The 22,207-nt window shown below is 42.9% G+C and overlaps 10 protein-coding genes across 10 annotated transcripts; 5 read left to right on the top strand and 5 right to left on the bottom strand.

The window, feature by feature from the left end:
• Nucleotides 1–203: 203 nt before the first annotated feature.
• EAE98_012103 (uncharacterized protein) lies at nucleotides 204–1,298 on the top strand (the record flags this gene model as incomplete). The annotated part of the gene is made up of 1 exon (XM_038959727.1): nucleotides 204–1,298. One exon carries the CDS (start codon nucleotides 204–206, stop codon nucleotides 1,296–1,298), a length of 1,095 nt encoding a protein of 364 aa, XP_038803940.1.
• Nucleotides 1,299–1,838: 540 nt separating this feature from the next.
• EAE98_012102 (uncharacterized protein) lies at nucleotides 1,839–3,164 on the bottom strand (the record flags this gene model as incomplete). The annotated part of the gene is made up of 1 exon (XM_038959726.1): nucleotides 1,839–3,164. The coding sequence occupies one exon, from the start codon at nucleotides 3,162–3,164 to the stop codon at nucleotides 1,839–1,841; it is 1,326 nt and encodes a 441-aa protein (XP_038803939.1).
• Nucleotides 3,165–4,272: 1,108 nt separating this feature from the next.
• On the bottom strand, nucleotides 4,273–5,106 carry EAE98_012101 (uncharacterized protein; the record flags this gene model as incomplete). Its single annotated transcript, XM_038959725.1, has 1 exon — nucleotides 4,273–5,106. The coding sequence occupies one exon, from the start codon at nucleotides 5,104–5,106 to the stop codon at nucleotides 4,273–4,275; it is 834 nt and encodes a 277-aa protein (XP_038803938.1).
• A 730-nt stretch (nucleotides 5,107–5,836) lies between these two features.
• EAE98_012100 (uncharacterized protein) lies at nucleotides 5,837–7,343 on the top strand (the record flags this gene model as incomplete). The annotated part of the gene is made up of 3 exons (XM_038959724.1): nucleotides 5,837–6,117; nucleotides 6,167–6,596; nucleotides 6,649–7,343. The coding sequence occupies 3 exons, from the start codon at nucleotides 5,837–5,839 to the stop codon at nucleotides 7,222–7,224; spliced, it is 1,287 nt and encodes a 428-aa protein (XP_038803937.1). The 3' UTR covers nucleotides 7,225–7,343.
• A 966-nt stretch (nucleotides 7,344–8,309) lies between these two features.
• EAE98_012099 (uncharacterized protein) lies at nucleotides 8,310–9,691 on the bottom strand (the record flags this gene model as incomplete). Its single annotated transcript, XM_038959723.1, has 4 exons — nucleotides 8,310–8,420; nucleotides 8,470–9,123; nucleotides 9,222–9,267; nucleotides 9,321–9,691. 4 exons carry the CDS (start codon nucleotides 9,689–9,691, stop codon nucleotides 8,310–8,312), a joined length of 1,182 nt encoding a protein of 393 aa, XP_038803936.1.
• Nucleotides 9,692–10,083: 392 nt separating this feature from the next.
• On the top strand, nucleotides 10,084–11,505 carry EAE98_012098 (uncharacterized protein; the record flags this gene model as incomplete). Its single annotated transcript, XM_038959722.1, has 3 exons — nucleotides 10,084–10,263; nucleotides 10,370–10,423; nucleotides 10,478–11,505. The coding sequence occupies 3 exons, from the start codon at nucleotides 10,084–10,086 to the stop codon at nucleotides 11,108–11,110; spliced, it is 867 nt and encodes a 288-aa protein (XP_038803935.1). The 3' UTR covers nucleotides 11,111–11,505.
• Nucleotides 11,506–11,676: 171 nt separating this feature from the next.
• Nucleotides 11,677–12,188, bottom strand: EAE98_012097 (uncharacterized protein; the record flags this gene model as incomplete). Its single annotated transcript, XM_038959721.1, has 4 exons — nucleotides 11,677–11,762; nucleotides 11,850–11,902; nucleotides 12,014–12,097; nucleotides 12,178–12,188. 4 exons carry the CDS (start codon nucleotides 12,186–12,188, stop codon nucleotides 11,677–11,679), a joined length of 234 nt encoding a protein of 77 aa, XP_038803934.1.
• Nucleotides 12,189–12,421: 233 nt separating this feature from the next.
• On the bottom strand, nucleotides 12,422–13,646 carry EAE98_012096 (uncharacterized protein). The gene is made up of 2 exons (XM_038959720.1): nucleotides 13,448–13,646; nucleotides 12,422–13,374 (listed from the first exon to the last, which is right to left on the bottom strand). The coding sequence occupies exons 1-2, from the start codon at nucleotides 13,490–13,492 to the stop codon at nucleotides 12,502–12,504; spliced, it is 918 nt and encodes a 305-aa protein (XP_038803933.1). The 5' UTR covers nucleotides 13,493–13,646; the 3' UTR covers nucleotides 12,422–12,501.
• Nucleotides 13,647–14,644: 998 nt separating this feature from the next.
• Nucleotides 14,645–17,726, top strand: EAE98_012095 (uncharacterized protein). Its single transcript, XM_038959719.1, has 4 exons — nucleotides 14,645–14,843; nucleotides 14,896–15,069; nucleotides 15,120–16,910; nucleotides 16,970–17,726. Exons 1-4 carry the CDS (start codon nucleotides 14,790–14,792, stop codon nucleotides 17,153–17,155), a joined length of 2,205 nt encoding a protein of 734 aa, XP_038803932.1. The 5' UTR covers nucleotides 14,645–14,789; the 3' UTR covers nucleotides 17,156–17,726.
• A 328-nt stretch (nucleotides 17,727–18,054) lies between these two features.
• EAE98_012094 (uncharacterized protein) lies at nucleotides 18,055–19,608 on the top strand (the record flags this gene model as incomplete). The annotated part of the gene is made up of 6 exons (XM_038959718.1): nucleotides 18,055–18,095; nucleotides 18,186–18,258; nucleotides 18,336–18,470; nucleotides 18,696–19,247; nucleotides 19,304–19,435; nucleotides 19,570–19,608. 6 exons carry the CDS (start codon nucleotides 18,055–18,057, stop codon nucleotides 19,606–19,608), a joined length of 972 nt encoding a protein of 323 aa, XP_038803931.1.
• Nucleotides 19,609–22,207: the final 2,599 nt, after the last annotated feature.

Here is a 22,207-nt window from a genome sequence, read left to right as displayed (position 1 = left end):
AATCTCTATCTACATTCTACATCTATGTCCACGTTTCCTGCCACAAGACAATCTATAAGCAGCATCTTTAATCCGCGTAGTGTGTAATCAATCTTCCGTTCGAACACATGCATTCAACAAAATCACACACACAATCTCAAACGCTTGACTCGCACAAATCATCCGTTCGAAGCTTCAAGTCACATCACAAACACAGACATACAATGTCATCTCACACCAACGCAAATCCCAGCTCCAGTTCGCCTAAACGCAAAATAGCTCAAAGCTCTTCTGATCGCCTCTCTAAGATACCTAAGCTCAAAGTGCCAGGCAACACCCCCACTGATCCCTCCCAACCAAACCATTCCCGCTCCAGAAATTTGCCGCAATCCATTTCTACCGATAACAAACATCATCGTCATCGTCATCATCCCGAACATCATCCGCATCATGGATTTATTCATCCACCTCACGATTCCACTTTGTTTTCCCCCACAAATACGAGCTCTTCTCTCCCAAACTTAACTTTAAGCGAAGGTGTAATTCCACCTTTCACATCCCCCACTGTCCCTCTCTCACAGAGCCAGCCATTCTCCGATCAGGACACACCGACCGGAATTGAAGACGCGGCGGGACTGGGTGCCCCGCCAAATCTGGCAAATGATTTAGAAGAGGCATTGATGGAAGAAGTTGAAAAAAATCCAGAGCTGGCACAAGGGCTTAGAATCGAGGATGTCGCTTCTCAGGGTAATGGGGGAAGTAATTTGACACCGGGAGAAGTGGGGTTTGATATTGACGTGGATATCATTCATGATAAAGACGAGATCACATGGGAGAGTGATGAGGAAGATGATGAAGGAGAACCTCCGACCAGAGAAAAGGACAAAGAATGCGTAGAATCGTCTGTTTCTTCCACATCCGATTCTCACCACTCATCTGATTCAGGATATGATGAGACGGCGGGGCCTCTAGTTTCGGATACAAATATGGACACAGGACCAGAATACGATGAGGGGTATGTGGAGGGCGAAGGAGACAACAATGGCGTTGAGGCCTCTGCCGAAATTGACTGGAATGATATGTCGAATGATATTGATGCTGATCCCTATGCTGTGGGTACGTCAAAAATACCAGGCGAAAATGATGTACAGATGAATTCTGGCGGTGCATACGGTGATTGGGATAGTGCGAACGCAGAGTGGGCTGGCGTGGTAGCTTTAGAGCCTGGGGGAGATGAGGCTGTGGACGGGTATGAAGGAATTGGAGATGGGGTGCAAAAAAGTGGTGAGGACGATGTCTGGTGGTTAAATGAAGGTTGAATGATATCAAATGGGTACACACTAGTCGAACTAGTTGGTGTAATATGAGATGGAAAACATTTTCCTTTTGCTTTTTTATTGGATGGGGAATCCATCAATCGGAGCTGGCAATGGGCTATATAAGAATGTCTTGGTGGAAATGAGCCCCAGTTGTGATTTGGCAATCTATTGCCTGCAAATAATGTGTATGGGTGGTGGTTGGGTTTTAGGAGGATGTATCTCCTAATAGGTCATATATCTATCATTAATCGATTTCTGCCCTGTATAAATCAGTCACTGGCACGACTACAAATTAAATAACCAAGCTGGTCAAGTGTCTCCTCTCATATGCACTAGTCCTGCAATCCATGCAATTATCGTATAGAGATAAGGAAAGGATAATGGATTTATGAAATATCAGTCTAGTTGAATGTCTAAACAAAAGCCACTCAATATTCTCGCATATCAAGAAGGTATAAAATCGTAACGGCTATAATATGTACATTTAATTCAACTTACCCGATCGCTTCATAATTTCACATGAGATAACCTCAACGAGCCCTACAACATCTCCCCATTCCCCAAATGTTTTCCCAACTTTGGTTTGAAAAACTCATCCTTATTTCTCTCCCCCTCAAACCCACCCCCATCATACCATTCCAGCATTTCCCTCCATCCCTCCATCCACTCTTCCAGTAGCCACCCTTGCGCAGCCCACAATTTCTCATGAACCACCTTCAATTTCCCCTTGTCTTCATCATGTGGAAAGAACCCTCCCCATTTCCTCTCCAAGGGTGTCACCGGAAACGCACCATCTTGTTTAAACTGCCATGCAAAGAATGCTTGATCTGCCATATTCGTATTATACATATTATATTTCTGATAATTTTGTAAAAACCTGTCATAAATCAATTGACTCGGTGTAAACACCATCGCTCCCACATTGATCTCCACCGGAATGCCGGGAAGTTGAGGCACCCCCGAGAAGACAAATTCTTCACCATTACAACTGGCTGATCCGTCAGGGAAAAGATCACTTGGTTCTTGCTTAAGTGCATTACACGATTTGGGAGCAACCAAATCAAACATCTCATCAATGTTTTCTAACGGAAAAGCATCTGCGTCTAAAAACAAAATCCTATCGAAATCCGTTTGTGCCCACATGTGTAATTTGGAAAAGGTATCTCTCCATCGGGAATAGATTGGTTTGTCTTCTCCATCCGCCAAATCCTTTCTACTAGGGTTCCAATCTAATGGCCCCAGTTCTCTGACGATAGCTCCTGCACCTGCAAGTAGTTGTCGTTGTTCTTGAGTAACATGGGAAGCGACAAACGTGATAAATGGATAAGAATGAGTTTTGGAAGACGATCGCCAAAGAACGCGATAAATGAGAGATTGGACAGCCATGAAATAGGGATCGCGAATTGAAGGATTGTGTGTATTCATGAAAGTTGCATAGGCGAACCTTGAACCCACTGGCATAGCGGGGTCATAATTGTGAGGCCATTTATCTGCGAAAATTTTGAGATCGACAGTCGGGAGAGGAAGGGAGAGATCTTCTTGGAAGGGATATTTTGTATCGTCGAATGCGGAGCTACTTTCTACAGTAGAAGTGGAGGAACCGGGAGATGAAGGGGGAGCTTGTGGTGGGAAATTGAGATTGAGGGGGACTTCTGCTGCTGCTGGTACTTCAGCTGGTGGAATGATTGAGTTTGGACTCGATATGACTCCATCGTCCGGCTTATGAAAGAGTCCACTATCTCCCTGCTGTGCCGCCCAGTTCAATTTAGCGCGATCATACGTTTCTTTTATTGTCGAATGTGATAGCCAAAGTATTCCGGCTATGACAATGAATAAACAAGCAAAGCTTAAACGGCTGCGTCGCATGATAGATAGGATTTCATGAATCGTTTATATTGTTGATAAATTTTGCGAAATTCCAAGAGAAGCCGAAAGGAGCTTTACCAACACCTCTCATGTAGATATATTTAAGAGAACAAAACAATATCTTGAAGAGTCGTATTGCGATTGAATTACGACCGAACTGCAGTTAAATCCATACCTTATCTATCTTATCCATCCGGGATATTTGCATCCCATCATATGCATGATGGTGTCACTGAACTAAATACTGTAGCTGTAAGCTTGGAAGCTTCAAGATTAGAGCAACATCGACCGAGGTACCAGGCGTGTTTAGGGCTTAGACTTACTTAACCGCCCCTGAAAGATTACGCCTATTGGTGGGCATCATGTTGGTCAAGCTTTGGACTTTATAGATTTCCTTTCATGTGCTCGCGATTTCAAATCATGATCTACAGGTTCCATGCTATGCATATTAATTTATGGTATCAGTCTTCTCCAGGGATATGTACAAATGTAGTCATGAAGCGTGGGGGGAGGTCAAATTTGTTTAAAAGCAGCGAAAGAATTTAATGACACACTCGAGACACACTCGTTATTTTCTTCTTCACATGAAAACCGAATTATAAAAGCTGGGGTAAGTTTGCGGGTCGGACTAGGTGGATAAGAGGCTCAGGGGTTCCCCGCAGGTGCAGATGCAAAAGCAGCGCTGGCTTCTGTTTGGTGCTGGAATTGCATATTGGCTTATATCTTCTGCCGATGGCCAAATACGATTGACGAATATCCTGAATTTGCTTTCTGGCTCAAATGTTCTGACGCTTCGAGTGTGTAGCTTGCGAACTTGTAGGAACATGGTTGAAGTTTTTGTTGATGTTACGCGAAATGGTCTCAGGGGTAGAGCTAGCTATGGTTAGGTAAATTCAGTTGTCTGGGTGGGAGAATCTTGCATGATATCAGCCTCTTTCAGTAGCCCCAGCATTAAATTATCACACTGTATCCTGACCTCAACCTTGATATCATCCTTTGACACCCAGACTAGTACCAAACACCAGTAACCAGGACGTCCAGCTCGACTATTCTCCAGCCAGATCCCGACTTCACCTCCTAATCACATTCGAACAAGTTGGGTAGTCCCCTAACTCTCTTCCATAGAAAGGACCAAATTTCCATATCCAGTGCCAAAACACTTCGTTACAAGATTGATAGTCGAAGCACTCCTTTCATCATCATCAACTGTAACCCGAGGTCTTGTTCCTGAGATTTCAGCAACACTCATTAAAAGTGGTTCAATCCAGTCAATTCCCTCCTCTGCATCAAATTTACTTCTAGCAAGAGGATTTTGCACGAAAATTTCGAATCGACTTACGTTCGCCAATAGCGGAACCCATAATTCGAGATTCATTATTGAATATTCTTTCAATAGGATTCGCCGCTCGCATATCATGTGTAAATCACGAATACGCTTCATATTACCGGCATTTAATATACATGGAGCGCTGTGGTTGAACCATGAAGGACTGTAAAAAAGTAAAGCGAATTTATTGTGCCCGTACAGAACGTCGAGAGCTTCATCACTGATCTGTTGGGACACGCGGAGGAGCCCGGTGGTGAGCTTTTCGATGTGACATTCGGGCAGCAAAATATGGGTTGAGAAACCCGTGTATATCTCACACTCCCGAGAAATGTGTATGCGAAGAGGACGGGAATTCCTCGCTGGGCGATATGGAAACTGTATTTCCATGGGTCTGCATTTGAGCAATTGCACATAAATCATTTGACGAATCTCAAGTGGTAGGCGTAAAAGACCGGGAAGCTCATTCTTTGACCGCGGTTCGTCATTTGAAGACGGTTCAAGCTTCGAAAGTGGCTCATCATTTGAGGGAGGAGTTTCTGCATCAATTTTGGTTTGACGTGCAACTAGAAGTTGGGGGTACTTCTTCTTCCAAAATCTGGCAATTTTGAAAGGCATTGAGAAGATGCCAGCCACATAAGTTCACGAGGATATAGTCAAAGGTGGATGTTGATATCTGTTCCTGGTGGAAAAAGAGGAGGTTGGGCTTATAAAGGACTATCACGTGACTAATGATTTGGCCATGTCCCTCTTTGACATGCGAAACCAATACTTTCAAGTGTCTTCCATCTTCCTTCTTTTCTTCCATCTAGTGAAATATTAACATCTGCCTTGTAGCGAATCAATTACACCATGGGCTAGAACAAACGACACTGGACCGACTAATGTAGACCTGATAAACATGACCTCGACTCGCGAACCCCAAGTTCTATTCGTATCATGTAACCTTACCAGCTGGACTCTCAAAGCGGACTCGAGTTATTCAGGCTTAAAATCTATCAGATTTACTCCTAAAATTACGGAATTTCATATTATATCAACTCATAATTCGCAGCTAGGCCCCAATCAACACAGCACGTCACATGAGTGACTCGTGACTTAGGAGGACTCGGTTGTGTTTTCTGACAGTCGCGAACAATGATAACTTTACCTTTATAGATGAAGAAGCTCCGTAATTTCTGCTTAGACATATTAGGTCCACCAGGTCTGTCGATTTGAGGGTTGATGTCGAAGTCGAACACGATCATAGCGTAGCAATGTTTCGGGTTTCAAACCTGCGTCTGAGCGAAATGGCCACATATTATGAGGAGATTCATCCCATCATCATCCGTTTTATTTTTCGTTCTTTATGTTTTTAAACTTGAGATTCATGGCAAGAATAGGTTTCCGGCTAGCGCTGGTCGGTGTAGCCGTCGGTACCATTTTCTATCAATTTATTTACAAATCATTGATTCTTAGCACCTTGGGATACAATCGCGCTTTAGAACCTTTCCTCAAATTCGATGTCGAATGTGAGAAGATTGATGATGTAGGTTTAGCTGGTTGTGCAGATATGTGGTTGCACCAGGAAAGTGGAATGCTCTATATGGCATGTTCAGATTCAAAGGGTCGAGCTGAGTGGTTTCCGAGGTATGCCCAGCACCATGTACTTTTTATTCTTACAAACTAAGTCCTTCAGTTTGAACCATCTAAATGCATCAGGCCGCAGTTTGTCTGATCGAATTGGAGTCCTGGATACACGTGGAGCTGGCCCGATTAAGAGTCGATTGACATGGCTCCAAACACAAAATTTTGAAGGGATGAATAACGATGGAAAACTTAATCTTCATGGATTTGATATCCGAGTGGATTCGATAAATGATATGAAGCTGCACATCGTTCTCGTCAATGATCGCCCTTTCGAAGACACTGGAAAAGCAGGTCCTTTCAACCAAACCCAAACGGATTCAAATAGTACGATTGAGTACTTTATAACCACATTGGGAAGCAAAACCATGACCCACAAGCAGACCTTTACAAATATCGACATTGAAAGATCTAGGCACGTGGCTTGGGTCGATGAGCATTTATTCATGTTCACGAATGCTCATAGTTCAAAGAGTAGTTCGGTAGGTCATCTCAAAGTTGAACACAAAACTCATGCTAATTTTTGGTCTCTAGCGAGGATATTCAAACCTCGTTCTTGGAGGTGGAAGCATTGGTTATTGTATGCCTCCTTCCACAGAATGCGGTGTGACGAAATCTCCTGGAAACCTCAAAGTGCCTAATGGGATAGCACTCGGCCATGACAATTTACTCTATGTTCCTTCATCGATCTCCGGTCAAATCCAAGTGTTTTCCTTGGAACCAGAACAACGTCTCCGAAAAGTCGATACTATCAATCTCCCATATCCGATCAATGATATAAGTGTCGACAAGAACGGAGATATTTACGCCGCCACTGTACCTGCCTTGCATAAAACAATCAAAAACTCACAAAATATAGAGGCCAATGTTCCAACCGCGGTGTTTAGGATCATCAAATTAGGCGAGATGGGCGAGGGAGAAGGATGGGGTTGGAATGTGGTTAAAATGATGGAAGATGACGGGAACACTTTACCAGCTACCACGGTTGCAGTTCACGATACCCAGACTGGTAAAATGTTCCTAGGTGGCGTGTTGGATCCTTTCATTTCGATATGTGAAAGAATAAACGGAGAGAGCTTTAGTGCATATATGGAAATATTGAACTTCTAATAGACTATTAATTGATCACCCCATTCGAATAGCAGGTTCCCACATTGGCTACACGCTCCCGTTACCAATTGCAGCTCTCTAACTGGTCAATTTTATTCAGAAAACCGAGTCAAATAATAGCTTACTTCAATATGCTGATGAAAATCTAAGTGCCAATAAAGTCTATCAAAACTCCAGAATCTTAGAATCACTCTCACTCTGTGCTCTTCGCCATGTCCTCAACTAAAATCTTGTACAGCACGGGAGTTTGATATATACTAGAGCTGGTTAACAAATGTGGTGGCTGGGTAAAACTGCTGGCAAGTATATCACATGCGTTTGACCTTCCCAGATGAATTCTTTCTATGATCCCAATGTTTCAATTGATGAGCTCGCGCGATGGTAGCCAGTTCTTGCTCTCATGATTCAGCAAGCAATTCAACAGAAGTGATGTAGCACTAACACTTGCAAAATCTTCATGCTTTGAGGTAGATTATCGTAACAGGCCTCTTGGTTTATCCTGAGGCCTCTCGAATCTGCGAATCGCAACATTTTTTCCAAAATTCGGCCCTAGGTGGACTTTCCCGAATTATTGAGTACGTCGAAAGAGACATAACGATTACATACTAACGGGGCAGGAAACAAGTAAACTGAATGTGGAGAAGTAGAAAACTATTCTATATGATTGGCTTGCTGGGCATCATTCAAGCACAGTTTTGCCCGATACTGAGTAATTTATCGCCATGTTTGTCTTACTTATGAGTATCCGCAAAAGAAGAAGCATTGGTAGAATTCCAATTCTGAATATTGGGTGTCGTTCATTAGCACGGACAGAGTATCTTGTGCCATCTATTATACAAACCTGTTTCTAGCTCCACCACACCCACCACACTCCTTCTATAGGTTCCCGTATCGTCTGCCCAAGCCTTGATAAACCATGATCGACATCGTATGGTTACCAACTCAGAAATCCAGGCCTTTGGTGTTCCAGGCTATCTGCCAAACTTGAGATGATCGCAAAAGCATGTGGACGAAAGATTGAACACCCAAAAATGCCGGAATGAAGATATTTAGTGACAGTGGAAGCATTGACGAGTTAAGTATTTTCATAGCTCGTTCATGTTGGTCACCAATGTGTGATATAGCTCAAGATCGTAGCCGACGCACTTGAGGTATTCATAGTACAATGAAACTCCTGGAGGATCATCCAAATCGGGCTACGAAATTTTGTTAGCAGGTTATTTCCTTTACCAAGGATGTACATACTCTATCGAAAGCTGCCATGACTACCCCCTCTGTGATATCCTGGGCCTCTTCTTTGGTGATAGTCCTCGACATAGAGTCTATTGATTCCATTTCACTGCCCTCTTGATCAGTATAGCTGTCATTCTCCGCATTCCACCATCCACATTCCTTTCTGGGCCACATATATCTCAATGCATAAATAATAGGAGAAGCTTTTGAACCATGAGCAGAACCTGCGCCAAGCTTTCGTGCCCAATGACGTTTGATCTGCTCTGGGAGCTCGAGCATTTGATTGTGACCAAGACGATCAGATACCATGACTTCATATGTTCCATAATATTGAAATTGTGAGTCACCAATATCGCTGATGAAAAGAGGAAATGTTTGACCTATTTTGTTCGGTGGTAGGCATGGCGAGATCTGAGCACCATGTACACCAGGAAGACAAGGTAGAAGAGGGTCAAATTCGCGGTTCATCAAACCGTAAGGACCAATGTTGGCAAACGCTTCTGTCGATCCATTTGACGAGTACCATCCGTCTGTGATGCGACGCCCTCCAAGACTGTCGCGCAAGAAACGATACTCAAACTTTGTGTGTGGTTGAGGAGGAAGATGCAAATCCTGCGTCAAAGGCATTCGTCTCATTATTGTGGGCATTTGCACTGTATTCTGAAACTAGATGTATGTATCAGTCATGGATAGCTGCGAATTCTCTTTGAAGTCAATTGCAGCCTATGCGAAAGTTTGAGGTAAGGACTTGGACTCTCTCTCACCTCTGATACATTCTGTACACTTTCTGCCATTTCCGGTACTGGTGTGCTAACCAACCTAGTAAGCCCATGTGCTTTTATAACTGGTACTTTCTGACTCACACTTCAAAGAGAACGTTTGTAACATCTGAATCATTTGACCTATACTCTCGTTTCACGGGAGATAGTACCTCGTCGTCATCAGTCAAGTCGATGACAGCTAGCGAGCCCGATTCAGTTTTTAAACCTGCAGTATTTCCATTTTCCAACTTTGCTACCTGCTCTCGTAATCTAGATAATTCAGCAAGAACAAACTCCGTATCCAGCCGAGCATTTTCGATAGGTTGAGCTGCTTGAGCAACACTTGTAGCACATCTTCCATGAGCTTTCGGTGGAAGAGTCTCATTTGGCAAATCATCAATGGCAGCATCTCTCTCACAAGACTTGGTAGTGAGTTTGCGCTTTTTGGTGCCGTTTGAGGTGATTTCGGACATTTTGTCGCCTGCTCTGGAGAGTGTGTATGGATCAAAGTTGAGTTGAAGCATCAAAACATGAAATGGAGTTAGAGTTAGTTGACCAAGGTAGTTTGTGAGCAAAGTATGTAAGCAGTCAAGAAACATTCGATGATGAACATGTAGTAGTATACTACCACTCACGTTGAGGTAGCGAAGAGTTCAATGGCAAACTGAACAAAAAGGTAACCATCCCGTCCTCGAGCCTTCCCTTCCCCATCCCATCAGCGGGGTTCTAAAAGCTTCAGCACAGACCACCTCCACATCGCGTTCGCGTTCTCCAATCCTCCTCCCATCTCACTCACAATCTCAATTCAATATATCCTCAAAATGTATTCTTCTCTCATTCACCTCTCTCCTCACTAATATATGAAATGCCCATCTGTATCGAGTGTCGCTATCCGACTACCCAACTCTATACCGAGTATTCCGGAGGATCGACTGGTCATGGAGTACGATTAACCGTTTGTAAGAATTGTGGACGATTTTGCGATAAATATGTTGAGCATGATTTTGTGGTTTTGTTTATTGATTTGGTTTTGATTAAGCCCCAGGTTTGTTACTCTTGTCTTAACCTTATGATATTTACACACACGCAAACACACACACATATACATATCTTTGAGCGAGGGGAAAGCTAATAGTTTTGGGGACGGAAAGGTTTATAGACATTTGTTGCATAATACTTTAATGAGAGAACATGATCAATTTGACGTATGATATTTCCTTTCCCTGATGCAAATCTTATATTGACATCTATCTTCTAAGCCTTCAATAATCCGTCTCGGTGTCCTTCTCCTCCTCTTCGATGTCTACCTAACATGGGCACGTATCGAAAAGCAAACTTCCGCGCCCATTTCCGCTCCAATCGAAACAGATAATACGAATTTCCTCCGTCTAGCCGCTCAACCCATTGTATTCCAATACGTATTCTTTCTAATCCTCTGCGCCCTCTCAACCCTAAGCTTTCACCTCTCTATCCGCTTTCTCACATCCTCACCACTTTCGCCTCTGGTATTCCTCGGCCTCCTCCCAAAATATACACGTCCGAATTCCGTATCTACAGCGCTACTAGTCTCGTCTTCTACGAAACTATTCCCTATTTTGATGGTAATATGGGAGTATGACGTACCGGCTGCAGCGAGAAGTTTAGGATGGGCTGTTGTTGCGAATAATGTGGAGGCTTTGAAAATATTACTGGATTGCGGGTATGGGACTGCAGCGATATTGGCGACAGTTGGAGCGATTAGTAGGTGGATGGTTGGGAGGGGAATACTCTGGGCGGTCGGCTTGGATGGGGTTGACACCGTTGGGGATTCAGGGGTCGCGGCGGATGGAAAGGCGCTTTGGGCGGTAGTGGAATTGGGTAGAGAATGGGGTGGAAGGTTGGGCTTGGGGTGATTGAGGAGAGTGAAGAGTGGACGGAGATTCATGAGAAAATGAATATAAATGCTATATATCCCAAACATCATAGATGATTGATATTTAAGGGGCTGACAGTAGACATTCAGGGGAAATGGTGCACTATTGCACAGCACGATGGTATGCTCACAGATTTACATTTGCCAAGTTGAACTAAGCATCTGCAATTCCAACTTCACTGCAAAGATACAGATTCCCGCAAGGTATGCCTATACTTCGAGGACCATATTACGACCCGGCGTTCGAGCGCAGCGAGGAATCCGGGATCTTGGGGGTTTGACCGCATCGGAAACAATCAAAGAAGAGAAACAAGTATCGCTCCGCTGGAGGCATGAAGGCCATTGCGGTGGAGGCGGACTAAGGAGAAGCTCAATTCAGTGCCTGGTATATCAAAGTTTCCATTTCCACAATCAATTCCTATAAGTATACACGAGTCGCATTTCATTCCTCCATTAGAGTCGATCCCATCCCATGAACGCCAAATAATACATCTCATTCTTCTTCATTCTCTTTCGCCATCATGCATGCTCAACTGTAATAACCACTCAACTCATATGTCTTGCATACTCCGGTCTTAAGTCTCCTCTTCTGGGTACGATGAGTGGATGCCATTGCGCTAAGAACGTAATCGCTGTTGTCAATGTCAGTATAGTTCTTAGGCTCATTCCTTCCATTCCTTTCTCCGTGTAATTTGAATCGATGCGATGGGAATACGTACCCCACATAAGATAACAACTTGCGAAAGAGAGGATGAGAGAACTGCGCCAGATTCTGTATACCAACAAATTAGCCACCGATATTTCAAAAAAGTTGCTCAAATCCATCTATCCATTCATCCGCACATAGTTGAATACACTCTATCGGGGCGTGATAGATACATACGTTTGATTTTCGCCTTTAGGAGAAAGGAACCATGCTGCCGCAGAAGCAAGCACAACAATAATGAGGCCAATGACGATACTCCAACTATTCAATCCATCTTGTTAGCTATGACACTAATCTCGCAGTTCCAGAATATGATTGCACGAGTGGACAATGAGCCATACCCGTTTGCCATGTTGATTTTGTGATAATGAAGTCGTGAGGTCTGGATTCAGAGAGTTCGGAGTTGCTTAAGGCGGTTGTTTTATTCGAGGTTGGTGATTAAATGATGGAGCTTGGTTCAAGGTTTCCAGGTACTACTCGCGCTAATGGTTTGGCTTGGCGCGTCAGCTCTTTCTTTTTCGTTAGACATAAATAAATTATGCGATCAGATCTGATTATTGTTGATCTAACGATTTTCAGTCGAATGTTACATATAGACATTTTTTTTGGTTTTGATTTCGATATTCATGTGATTAATTACAATATCAATTCAAATCTCGCATTTCCTAATTCTCAAATTTCAAGCCTGCCTCTTGTCTAACAGCTCCATAAATAGCAGCAATGTCACCAGCTTCTCCCTTGTGGTTCTTAACTCCCTCCAAATGAGCATCTGCGACCTCGAGAGCCTTCATTTGAGTACCGGCGCTCTTAGCCAATGCCATAGCATGTCTTGCATCTTTTCTAGCTAAATCGACAGCAAATAACGGGTCCTCCCTCTTGTGATAATCGCCTGACAACATTCTACCAGAGTATGCGGCATATGGACCTGGGAATAAAGCCTCGATGAATTGATGAAGATTCTCGACACCCAATCCAGATTTCTCTGCAAGAACATGTCCTTCGGAAAGAGTCTCAACCATATTGAAAACAAAGGTGTTTCCAATAACCTTCAAAAGCGAAGCTTTCCCAACTGGTTGTCCACCAAAATCAATAGTGGCTTTACCAATAACTCCCTTAGTATATGGCTTAACCTTCTCTACCGACTCTTTTGGACCAGCAAGTACGCAGATAAGCTGGCCACTTTCCGCCATAGCAGGAGCACCGAAAACAGGGCATGCAACAAAATCACCTCCAGCAGCACCAATCCTCTTGGCCAAATGTTCAGTGGTATCTGGATGAACAGTCGAACAATCTACGAAAAGTTTTCCAGCAGCGCCATTCTTGATTCCGGCATCGATTGTCTCGTTAATAGCAGCATCATCTCCTACACATGTGAAAATGATATCGGATTTTGAGACAAGATCGGTAATGGAAGAAGAGACCGTGGATTTGCCGGATGGGAGGGAAGAGCTGAGATCTTCTGCACGTTTGGTCGTGCGGTTGAAGATTATGAGGGGATTATCGAGGTTTCCTTTCTCGACGAGGTTCTTGCACATGCCCTGTGATATTTGTGTTAGCTATCGTCTATCTTCTTGAATGAAGTTGCGGGGTAGGTAGTTTTGGGGAACTGACTCTACCCATGTTTCCAAGACCAATCCATGCCAATTGAAGACCCATTTTGGATGAGTTTTGTGTGGTTCGAAAGATACGAGAATGTACAAAGTAAAATACGATAATGTGTAAATGATGAAGTGTGAAATTGTGAAATTATTCTCTCAATTGGGATTTGGAACGTCTTTCATGAGCATTTATGAAGATACATACCAAACCATTCGGTCCCGATATTGGATGTATGATTACATACTAGGTAGGTAGATTGTGATACTATATCGGAGTTACAACTATCACCTAGGTCGGAATGAAGCCGTTTGGTCCCACTGTTGACAAAGCAAAGGAAGACTTTTGGGATAAACGCCGACTTTGCTCGCTGATTGTAACCGGATACCAGTCCTTCAGTCCTTCATACTTGTTTTGATGGAAGAGCGGCGTATGCTTTTACCCGTTGCAATGTAAGTGTTAGTAGAGCATTGTACAAGAACAACCAAGTGCAATATGTACAACGTAATTCCGAGAAGAACATATACTTTCCATAAGTAGAAACCAAGACAAGATATTTGCAGTATCGGTAACTTAGGCACACTTGCAAATGACGCTCTGCTGGCTCTACGACGGTCACTGCCGTGGAGACAAACTATTTTAGACTACCGGCTACCAGTACCTAGGTATGCCTTTGCATGTCGCGTTAGATTTACTGCAGCATTCATTACGTAGGATGCAGTTTGAATATACTTTTTCCCCTGGAGCGAAGCGAAAGAGCCTTCACGGCAGTGGCCCAGCGCAGCGTCGCATGCCGGTAGAGAGTCGACTATTACTTTTACCTACTCGTAGGCAAGATCTTAAAATCATTCTACCCAGAAAAATTGTCTGGGTATCTCGAAATTAATGTATATCTACTAGGTACCAGTATTATCTCTTCAAAGAGAAACCATCATACAAGACTAGATATCTGATTCCAAGTATTTTTTGCACACCCTGTCTCGCCTGTACAGCCTTATGATTTAATTTCATCAGATAAGATCTTTTTTTTATATGACGCCAACTCGAAATGAGCCATAAAAGTTTACTTCGTAGTTCTATTAATAATGTTTTTTTCCATTTTCACACTTTCACGTGTGAGCTTCCTATCCCCGTTCGCGTTTATCGAAAAGCGTTATCGGATGAATGGTGTGGAGATATGAATCGACTTTCGCACAAGCACATAATTATCTATTACTTCATATAATGAAAATGCCTCTCCCTCTTTGTTATTATTCTCAACAATTTATCCTCACTTTGGAAAATTATGATTCCAATATTTTCCCTTTTACATTGCTTTCAAATGATTTCTTCTGAATAATTCAAATCAATATGCAATATGTTATTGCAAAATTTAGCCTTGAAAAAGGGCAAAGAAGCGGCTGGTCATAACGTGAGTCAAATGGTTATATCCATAGTGAGACATTTACTAACACTCTACAAAGATTCAATCATTGACAAAACATGGGAACTATTTTGTTCAAAGTAGTGATAGGAGACGTACATATACTTCCAATCAATCTGCAGCTAGTAAAGTGAGGGAAGAATTGGCCAAAGAAACTTGCGAAAAGCTTTCGAATCAACATCAAGCCAAGAAGAAGGCTAAAGCTATTGATAGAGTGGGATATATTCCATCGAACCATTCAATTGAAATACTTACAAATTTCAGGACTTCTTTCTATCGGTCCTTGGTTCTTCCGCAACTAAACGCGAAGCTCGCTCTTATATTCAAAACTTCAAACCTCTAAATACTTCTCCCGCAAAGCCGAAATCCCAAGGCCCTGTTCAACAAAACACAAATGAGAATGGAGTAAACCTGGGAAGCATTTATACAGCGACAAGGGCCGTGGCAGAAAGTCCAAAGTTTGTACAACAACCAGCAGTCTCACAAACCACATTGGGCGGCTCCATTTTACATGTTGCTTTAGTGAAAATTAGAGCTCCACAACTGCTAGATGACGAAACGTTGAATGGGATTGGGAAAACATTATCGAAACTGTGTAGACTTGGACTGGTCAGTACTGTTGTGGTGGATTGCGAGGATGGAAGCGATACCCACCTGAAGGTATCTAAAAGCGAATGGAGGGATCGGGTTAAAGAGCAAGCCGCTCGTGTTGTGACTGCCATTGATGCTAGTGGGACAGAAGCACGGCTAGTGGACAATGTGATAGGAATTGCAGAAAATGGATCTGATGTCGAGCAACAACCGTATCTGAAAGGCAGAGTGCATGTCACATTTAGGGAGTTATTGATGACGCCATTGAGACGAGGAGTACTCCCTGTGTTACCTTCAATAGGGCATACGGATGCTACTCAAACGGCAATATTAACAACCGCTAGTGATGTTGTCATGGCGTTGACCCGAGAATTTGCTGGAATCTTGCCTCCGCAATCACCGGATGAACATCCTAATGTTGTCAAAGAGCACTTACAAGCCTTACAAAATGAGGTATCACTTGATCGTCTAATTCTGATTGATCCTCTTGGGGGCATTCCAGCTTCGGACCGCAAAAACGGTTATCACGTATTTCTGAATATGGAACAAGAATATGAGCTGGCGAAGCAAGATCTCATAAAAACAGGAGGATTGTATAGCGAAACATCCAAGCTACCAACACGTGCAGAAGCAGGCTCGAATTCTAATGTCGGAGATGATATCCCCCTTTCCAGCTTTACCGAACAAAAATCTGGCGAGCTTAAAAATTCATCCCCGCAGCAAAGCGGTTCACCTACACAGCAAGATCAAAGAATGAAATTCCATTTGGATAATTTGGAACTAGTTCGAAGTGCTTTGGCCGTATTGCCTCCTAGCTCTTCTGCTTTGATAACTACGCCTGATGAAGCCGCGAATTCCGGAAAGCAACACGAATTCAAGGCCGCTGGGGTTGGTACACGACGACAACGAAATCCGTTGATTCACAACCTACTTACCGACAAGCCAGCATTCTCTTCATCCCTTCCTGTTGGAAGACTAGGCCCCATGGATAAGAACGAACCAATTACACTATCAACTAAAATGGCCCCAGCCACTTTTGCAAAACATGGAATGCCAGTAACCATTTTTCCCGATCCAAAAACTACCCCTTGGCAACCACCTGTCGCTGGCGTTCCACAGATAAGCTTAACTGATCCTCAAATTGATCTACCCCGCCTAGTACATTTGATCGAGGACTCTTTCAATAAGAAACTAGATGTTCAAGATTATTTAAGGCGTGTCAATAATCGTATAGCTGGAGTCATTATTGCAGGCGAATACGAAGGAGGAGCATTACTGACCTGGGAACTACCACCCGGTGTTCCAGACGATGGAAGTGAAGAAAGCCGTAAGCGAATGGTGCCATATCTTGACAAATTTGCCGTCTTAAAGAGAAGTCAGGGATCGGGCGGTGTTGCAGATGTGGTTTTTAAATCTATGGTGAGAGATTGTTTTCCTGGTGGTGTTTGTTGGAGAAGTCGTAAGGTAAGAAATATCATGAATCCGTGGTCTTAATTTTGTGCTTCGTATTGATGAGACGACAGGATAATCCAGTAAACAAATGGTATTTTGAACGCAGTAGAGCTACGTTGAAACTGGCTGATACGAATTGGACGATGTTCTTCACGACGCCGGAAGAAAACATGGATCAGCAAACATTCCAAGACTATGAAGCTGTTTGCAAGGTCATTGAACCTTCTTGGGCGGATAAACAGGGAGTTCAGGATTGAACTTTATACATAAGTGTTGGAGGTATAGATAGTGTGGAGCTTGATATACTTATGAGGTGCTTACGGACCAGACCAAGGTGTGTCTCGCAATCGCCAAAACACGATAAATCCCTTGGAAGCGGACAAGTTTCGGCAAAATGCTTGATACACTACATCATCCCAACCTAGATGGTAAGAGTAACTTTGATAAGTGTGATGTCGATCACAAAACGATCTTTACTTCAATATTCAAACATATAATTCAGGATTCTTGGACGTTGGGTGCCCCGAATGATGTTGGACCACCTTAGGCTGGTGAAGCGAGATGGCAATTCGTTGAGGGGTGAATCGGACGTTGGCGGATGTTGTCAGAGCGGGAAGTGATATACACAGGTAGCTGATTCGGACTAAGCTATCCGAAAAGTCCTTGTGGATCCATGTAGTTACACTTGAAGATACCCTCGAATATTAACTACCGGCAGCATTTACTTGGCTGATAAGATTGAATCTCGCTATGAGGGGTTTCACAGTAAATAAGGGTTTTCTTTGAATGCTAACGAACAATTTGATATAGCACCCAGTAAACAGAACTTCGGGTGAAATATGAATAGAACTGGTTATCGTGAAGGATTATTCCAAATTTGCCCCGTCAAGAGTTCGTTTCAATCTGAAACGAAACATTTCAGATTACACTCATACCCATTTCCCATTCCATTGTTATCAGTTCACCAGTTCTCACGTGAAGATTAATTTAGGCGAAACCTTTGGAAATCAAGCTGTCACTTCCCATGTGCAGTCGCAACATCAACCTTTACTGCCTCATAATTAAACAAAACCTACCAGGTATTCAATAATCCTAAGAACAAGAGCGCATATTCGATCACAATAAACATACATACAATACAATACAGTAAATGAACATGGATTTCTCCAAGTTCCAAGCCTTTGGCAAGAATGTCTCGTAAGTATCAAGTTCTTTACTCCCTTCCTTCCAGATATATGTCATTGTGGTTTATTTACACCGAAGCTAATCTAATACCTCAATCAATAGAGCTTCATTCACGCCCTTCGCAGCTCGAACCCAACAATATGTCAAAGAGAGATTGGGCCAATCTGATGATAAGGTGATTCGATTTAATCATGCGCTGTGAAGGGAAAGGAAGAAAATCGTGAATTAATACTAAATGTTATGTTATGATAGACACAACTCCCTCCCGATTATATTGAGTTGGAGAAAAGGGTCGATGCGTTGAAGAAGGTGCATCAGAAGATGCTATCTGTTACTTCGAATTTCTCCCATGAGGGCTATGATTACCCGCAAAATTTGTCGGAATCGGTAGGTTTTTTTCTATCTATACGTTCAACATACAATTCAAGAATAGCAAATGACGCTCCGCTGGCTCTCCGAGGCCCTCGCCGCGCGGGCTTACTATTCGGGGACAATGTTCGAGCTCAGCGACTTACCGGGAATGGGGGGCTTGTCCCCATGATGATAACATCATCAATCTTTTCTCAGACCTACTGATTATAATACATTTGCTAATCTATTGTTCACCAATAGTTCAACGACCTCGGCCGCACTGTTTCCGAAAAAGTCCAACTCCTCTCCTCTGCTACCTCCCCAGCCGAAGCTCAAGCTGCTCTTACAGCCCCTCCATCCGCAAAACCACAACCCAAAACCTTCAATCATGCTATTGCTCGCGCTGCCTTAGCATCTAGCCAAATTCTTCAACAACAAAATTCCTCTGGAAATGAAGATCCTTTAGCTACTGCCCTTGAGAAGTATGCTCTTGCAGAAGAACGTGTTGGAGAAGCAAGACTTGCACAAGATAGCCAAATCCAAAGTCGTTTCCTCGCAGGCTGGTCTACAACATTGAATACTAATTTGATGTTTGCGACTCGCGCTAGAAAAAGTGTGGAGAATTCGAGATTATTGCTTGATGCTGCAAAGGCGAAGGCTAAGAATCCAGGATGGCATTTACCTGGTCAAGCAGCTCCTCGACACGATGGTCATGAAGATGAGATTCAGAGTGAGGAAGCTAGAGTTGAGATTGAACAAGCAGAGGATGAATTTGTTGGACAAACTGAAGAAGCTGTTGGTGTCATGAAGAATGTAAGTGCTGTTTTTTGGGCGCATTTTATAGAGATCAAGCTAATACGTGAATCCAGGTCCTCGATACCCCTGAACCACTCCGAAACCTTGCTGATCTTATCGCCGCTCAACTCGAATACCATAAGAAGGCATACGAAATTCTTAGTGAACTCGCCCCTGTTGTTGATGGTCTTCAAGTTGAACAAGAAGTGAGACGTTCCGAGGCATTTTCCGCATAATCCTTTTCTTTCTTTTTTTCCACTCCTAGATTCCTTGAGGCATGTAGCAGTTATATTGTTAGAATATCACAGTTCAGTTAGCTGATGAAGTGTCTTCTACGCAGGCCAGCTATCGAAAGAGTCGTGATGGTGGAAGTGCTTAATCACCATCTAAAATAATTGATACCAAAATGATACTCAATTCGAAATCGAAGAATGAAGTGATAAGAAAATGGGAAATTTGAGATGTGATGCGACGCGACGCGTTAAGGATTTTTTTTCTGACTGTCTTTTTTCTCTGGCAATTGTGGGAAACTCAGGATTCGTTCGCTTCGACTAGGACTGGGAGTGAGGTTGGGTGGTAAAGAGAGCATTTGCTTTGGGAAGTATGTAGGCGGCCAACATCGGTTAAGATGACATGAGTGAAACGGTGGATGGTTTTTTTTTTCAAATTTGGGGGAGATTTGCGAAAGAGTGCATGCGTGGTAATAGTACTTGGTAACTGGACACCTGTCTTGTACGACTTGTATTGTTGGCGTGGCTTCGGAAGGGCGCAGGTAGCTTTTTTTTCTTCCTTCATCTGTCGAGTGGCTGGGGATGGCTGAGGGTCAGGTGAGATAAATGGATGTGGAAGATAGATAGATTGATACCTAGGTAGGCATCAATTCAAGTATTGATATTAAATTTTTATGACAGGTCGTTGAATGGAAAGATAGGAAGATTGTATGCTGTGAAATGTATTTAGAGGGGCGGGATTTTTATTTGGCAGGCTTAGTTGGTTTGCAACTTACTGTAGACAAGAGTGTGAATATGGATATGATTTTATGGATACATGGCATTGTGTGGCGGGCTGTGGTCTTGTTGTGCGGAATGAGGATGAGAGTTTTCTGGATTATGGTTTATGAATTATGGTTGCAATATTGGACAAAATTGAAGATAGGGCAGTTTAATGATTAGACAGTGGAAAGTTTAAGACTATAGAACGGGCCGAGAAGAGGGAAGTGAGGACTGAAAGGTGCGCAGGTTGCATGTATCGTGGTATATATGAATTTGAATTTGAGGCCTGGACAGGCATGGAGATGTGTTTCAAGTTTTTCTGAACTTTTGCTTGCTTTCGTCTCAGTCGCAAGCATCATATTTTAATGGTTTATCTTTTACTTGTCGACAGTGTTCTGGTTCGGTCATCAGATTTCCGGTTCTAAGTGATGATGTGTATGAAGTCTGTTGTCTTCACTCAGTTCCTCGCTTGTCTTGGTAAGGGAGGCGCGCATAGTTCTTGGACCAGGGCCTTTTCTAACATATAGACTTCTTGATGGTTTTCAGGAAAGTAGAAGAATCATACTTGTCAAGAAGAAAGGGGACGCGGGTTTCGAATGTAGTGTCCCCAATCCAGTTTTTGATTCGGGGGATATGTATAGTGATCTTGAGAGACCTTAAGGGGAGAGGGGATATTTCTTCTGAGGAATATACAGAGGATGGGGAAGAGATGCTAGAAAAGCTTAGTATGTAATGATTGGAAGCCAATGGCACCTTGCTCGATGATGAATAGGGCGCTGAAATGTAGGAATTTGTTGCACGTCTGTAAACCGAGAATACGAGGTGTATCCCAACATGACTTTGGAATAGTATCCTCCTAGTTCTCCTATGATGGAAGGAGTGACATTGATCTACTAGCTTGTACTCCTATCTTCCTACATACTGTCCAATGATAGTACCCTAAGATTTATGTTGCACGTCTGTAAATTGAAATTACCAGGTGTACCCCTCCTAGAGTTTGAGATAGTCTCCTAATTCTCTGGTGATGGGAAGATCTGGCGCTGATTTACTAGCTCATATTTTGACCCTCCCCTAGATATTCTCCAATCATGCTACCTAGAGATTTATGTTGCACATCTGTGATTTGGAATTGCAAGATATACCCCCAACAAGACTTTTGGATCTCCTCCTTCTTGTTTCCCCGCTGCAAACAAATGGCATTGATCTACTAGCTTGACTTCCAATCTTCCTGGATAATGTCCAATCATGCTACTTAGATATTTATGTTGCACGTCTGGATCTTCGTTTTACAAGAAGATCCTAACAAGCACGAGAATTAAGAGGGCTTTAGTATGATGTATATCTAGGAACCTGAAGCTATATCGATATCTGGTTCGACGAAGCTGCAAATGTTTGGAATGTTGCACATCGACAACCTGAGATTACAAGGGTGGCCCCAAGAATCTTTCAGATTGAAGAAATATCTATCGCTAGTTCTTTCCACCCCTCGGCAATTATCACCATTGCAGAGCATCCCGAAGACTATTGTAAACCTACCTTGAATACTCACTGTAAAGTCTTGCCGAGGGGCCTAAAGGTTAAATGTGAAACAAGCATCTGTGTACGGAGACGCCATGGAATTATAAGGTTATGACGGCATAGTAAGACCCAGATGAGTCAATCAGGCATACTAGGGTACACAATGAGGATCAAATATGGGTGATGTTGCACATCTGCATGTCCGTGTTTTTGAGGAAGATTCCGACGGACATAAGACTTAGGGTTCCCTTTACTAATAGTATATTTTAGAATGTAAAGCTATCTGAGTATCAGACGAGGTGATAAAGCAACGAGAATTTTTATTTCTATTTTATAGAAATGTTGCACATCTTATTCTTCCTATTATCCTAAAAAATGCCAAAACCCCCTATCAATCCAGTAGCTTGACGCTAGTAATGACGATCACGGTGTCCTTGGTTGCACATTCCTATCTTTACCTAGGTACTC

Source organism: Botrytis deweyae, assembly GCF_014898535.1.
Source record: "Botrytis deweyae strain B1 chromosome Unknown BDEW_058, whole genome shotgun sequence".
NCBI classification, from domain to species: Eukaryota; Fungi; Ascomycota; class Leotiomycetes; order Helotiales; family Sclerotiniaceae; genus Botrytis; species Botrytis deweyae.
This window is presented reverse-complemented; position numbering and strand designations above follow the sequence as displayed.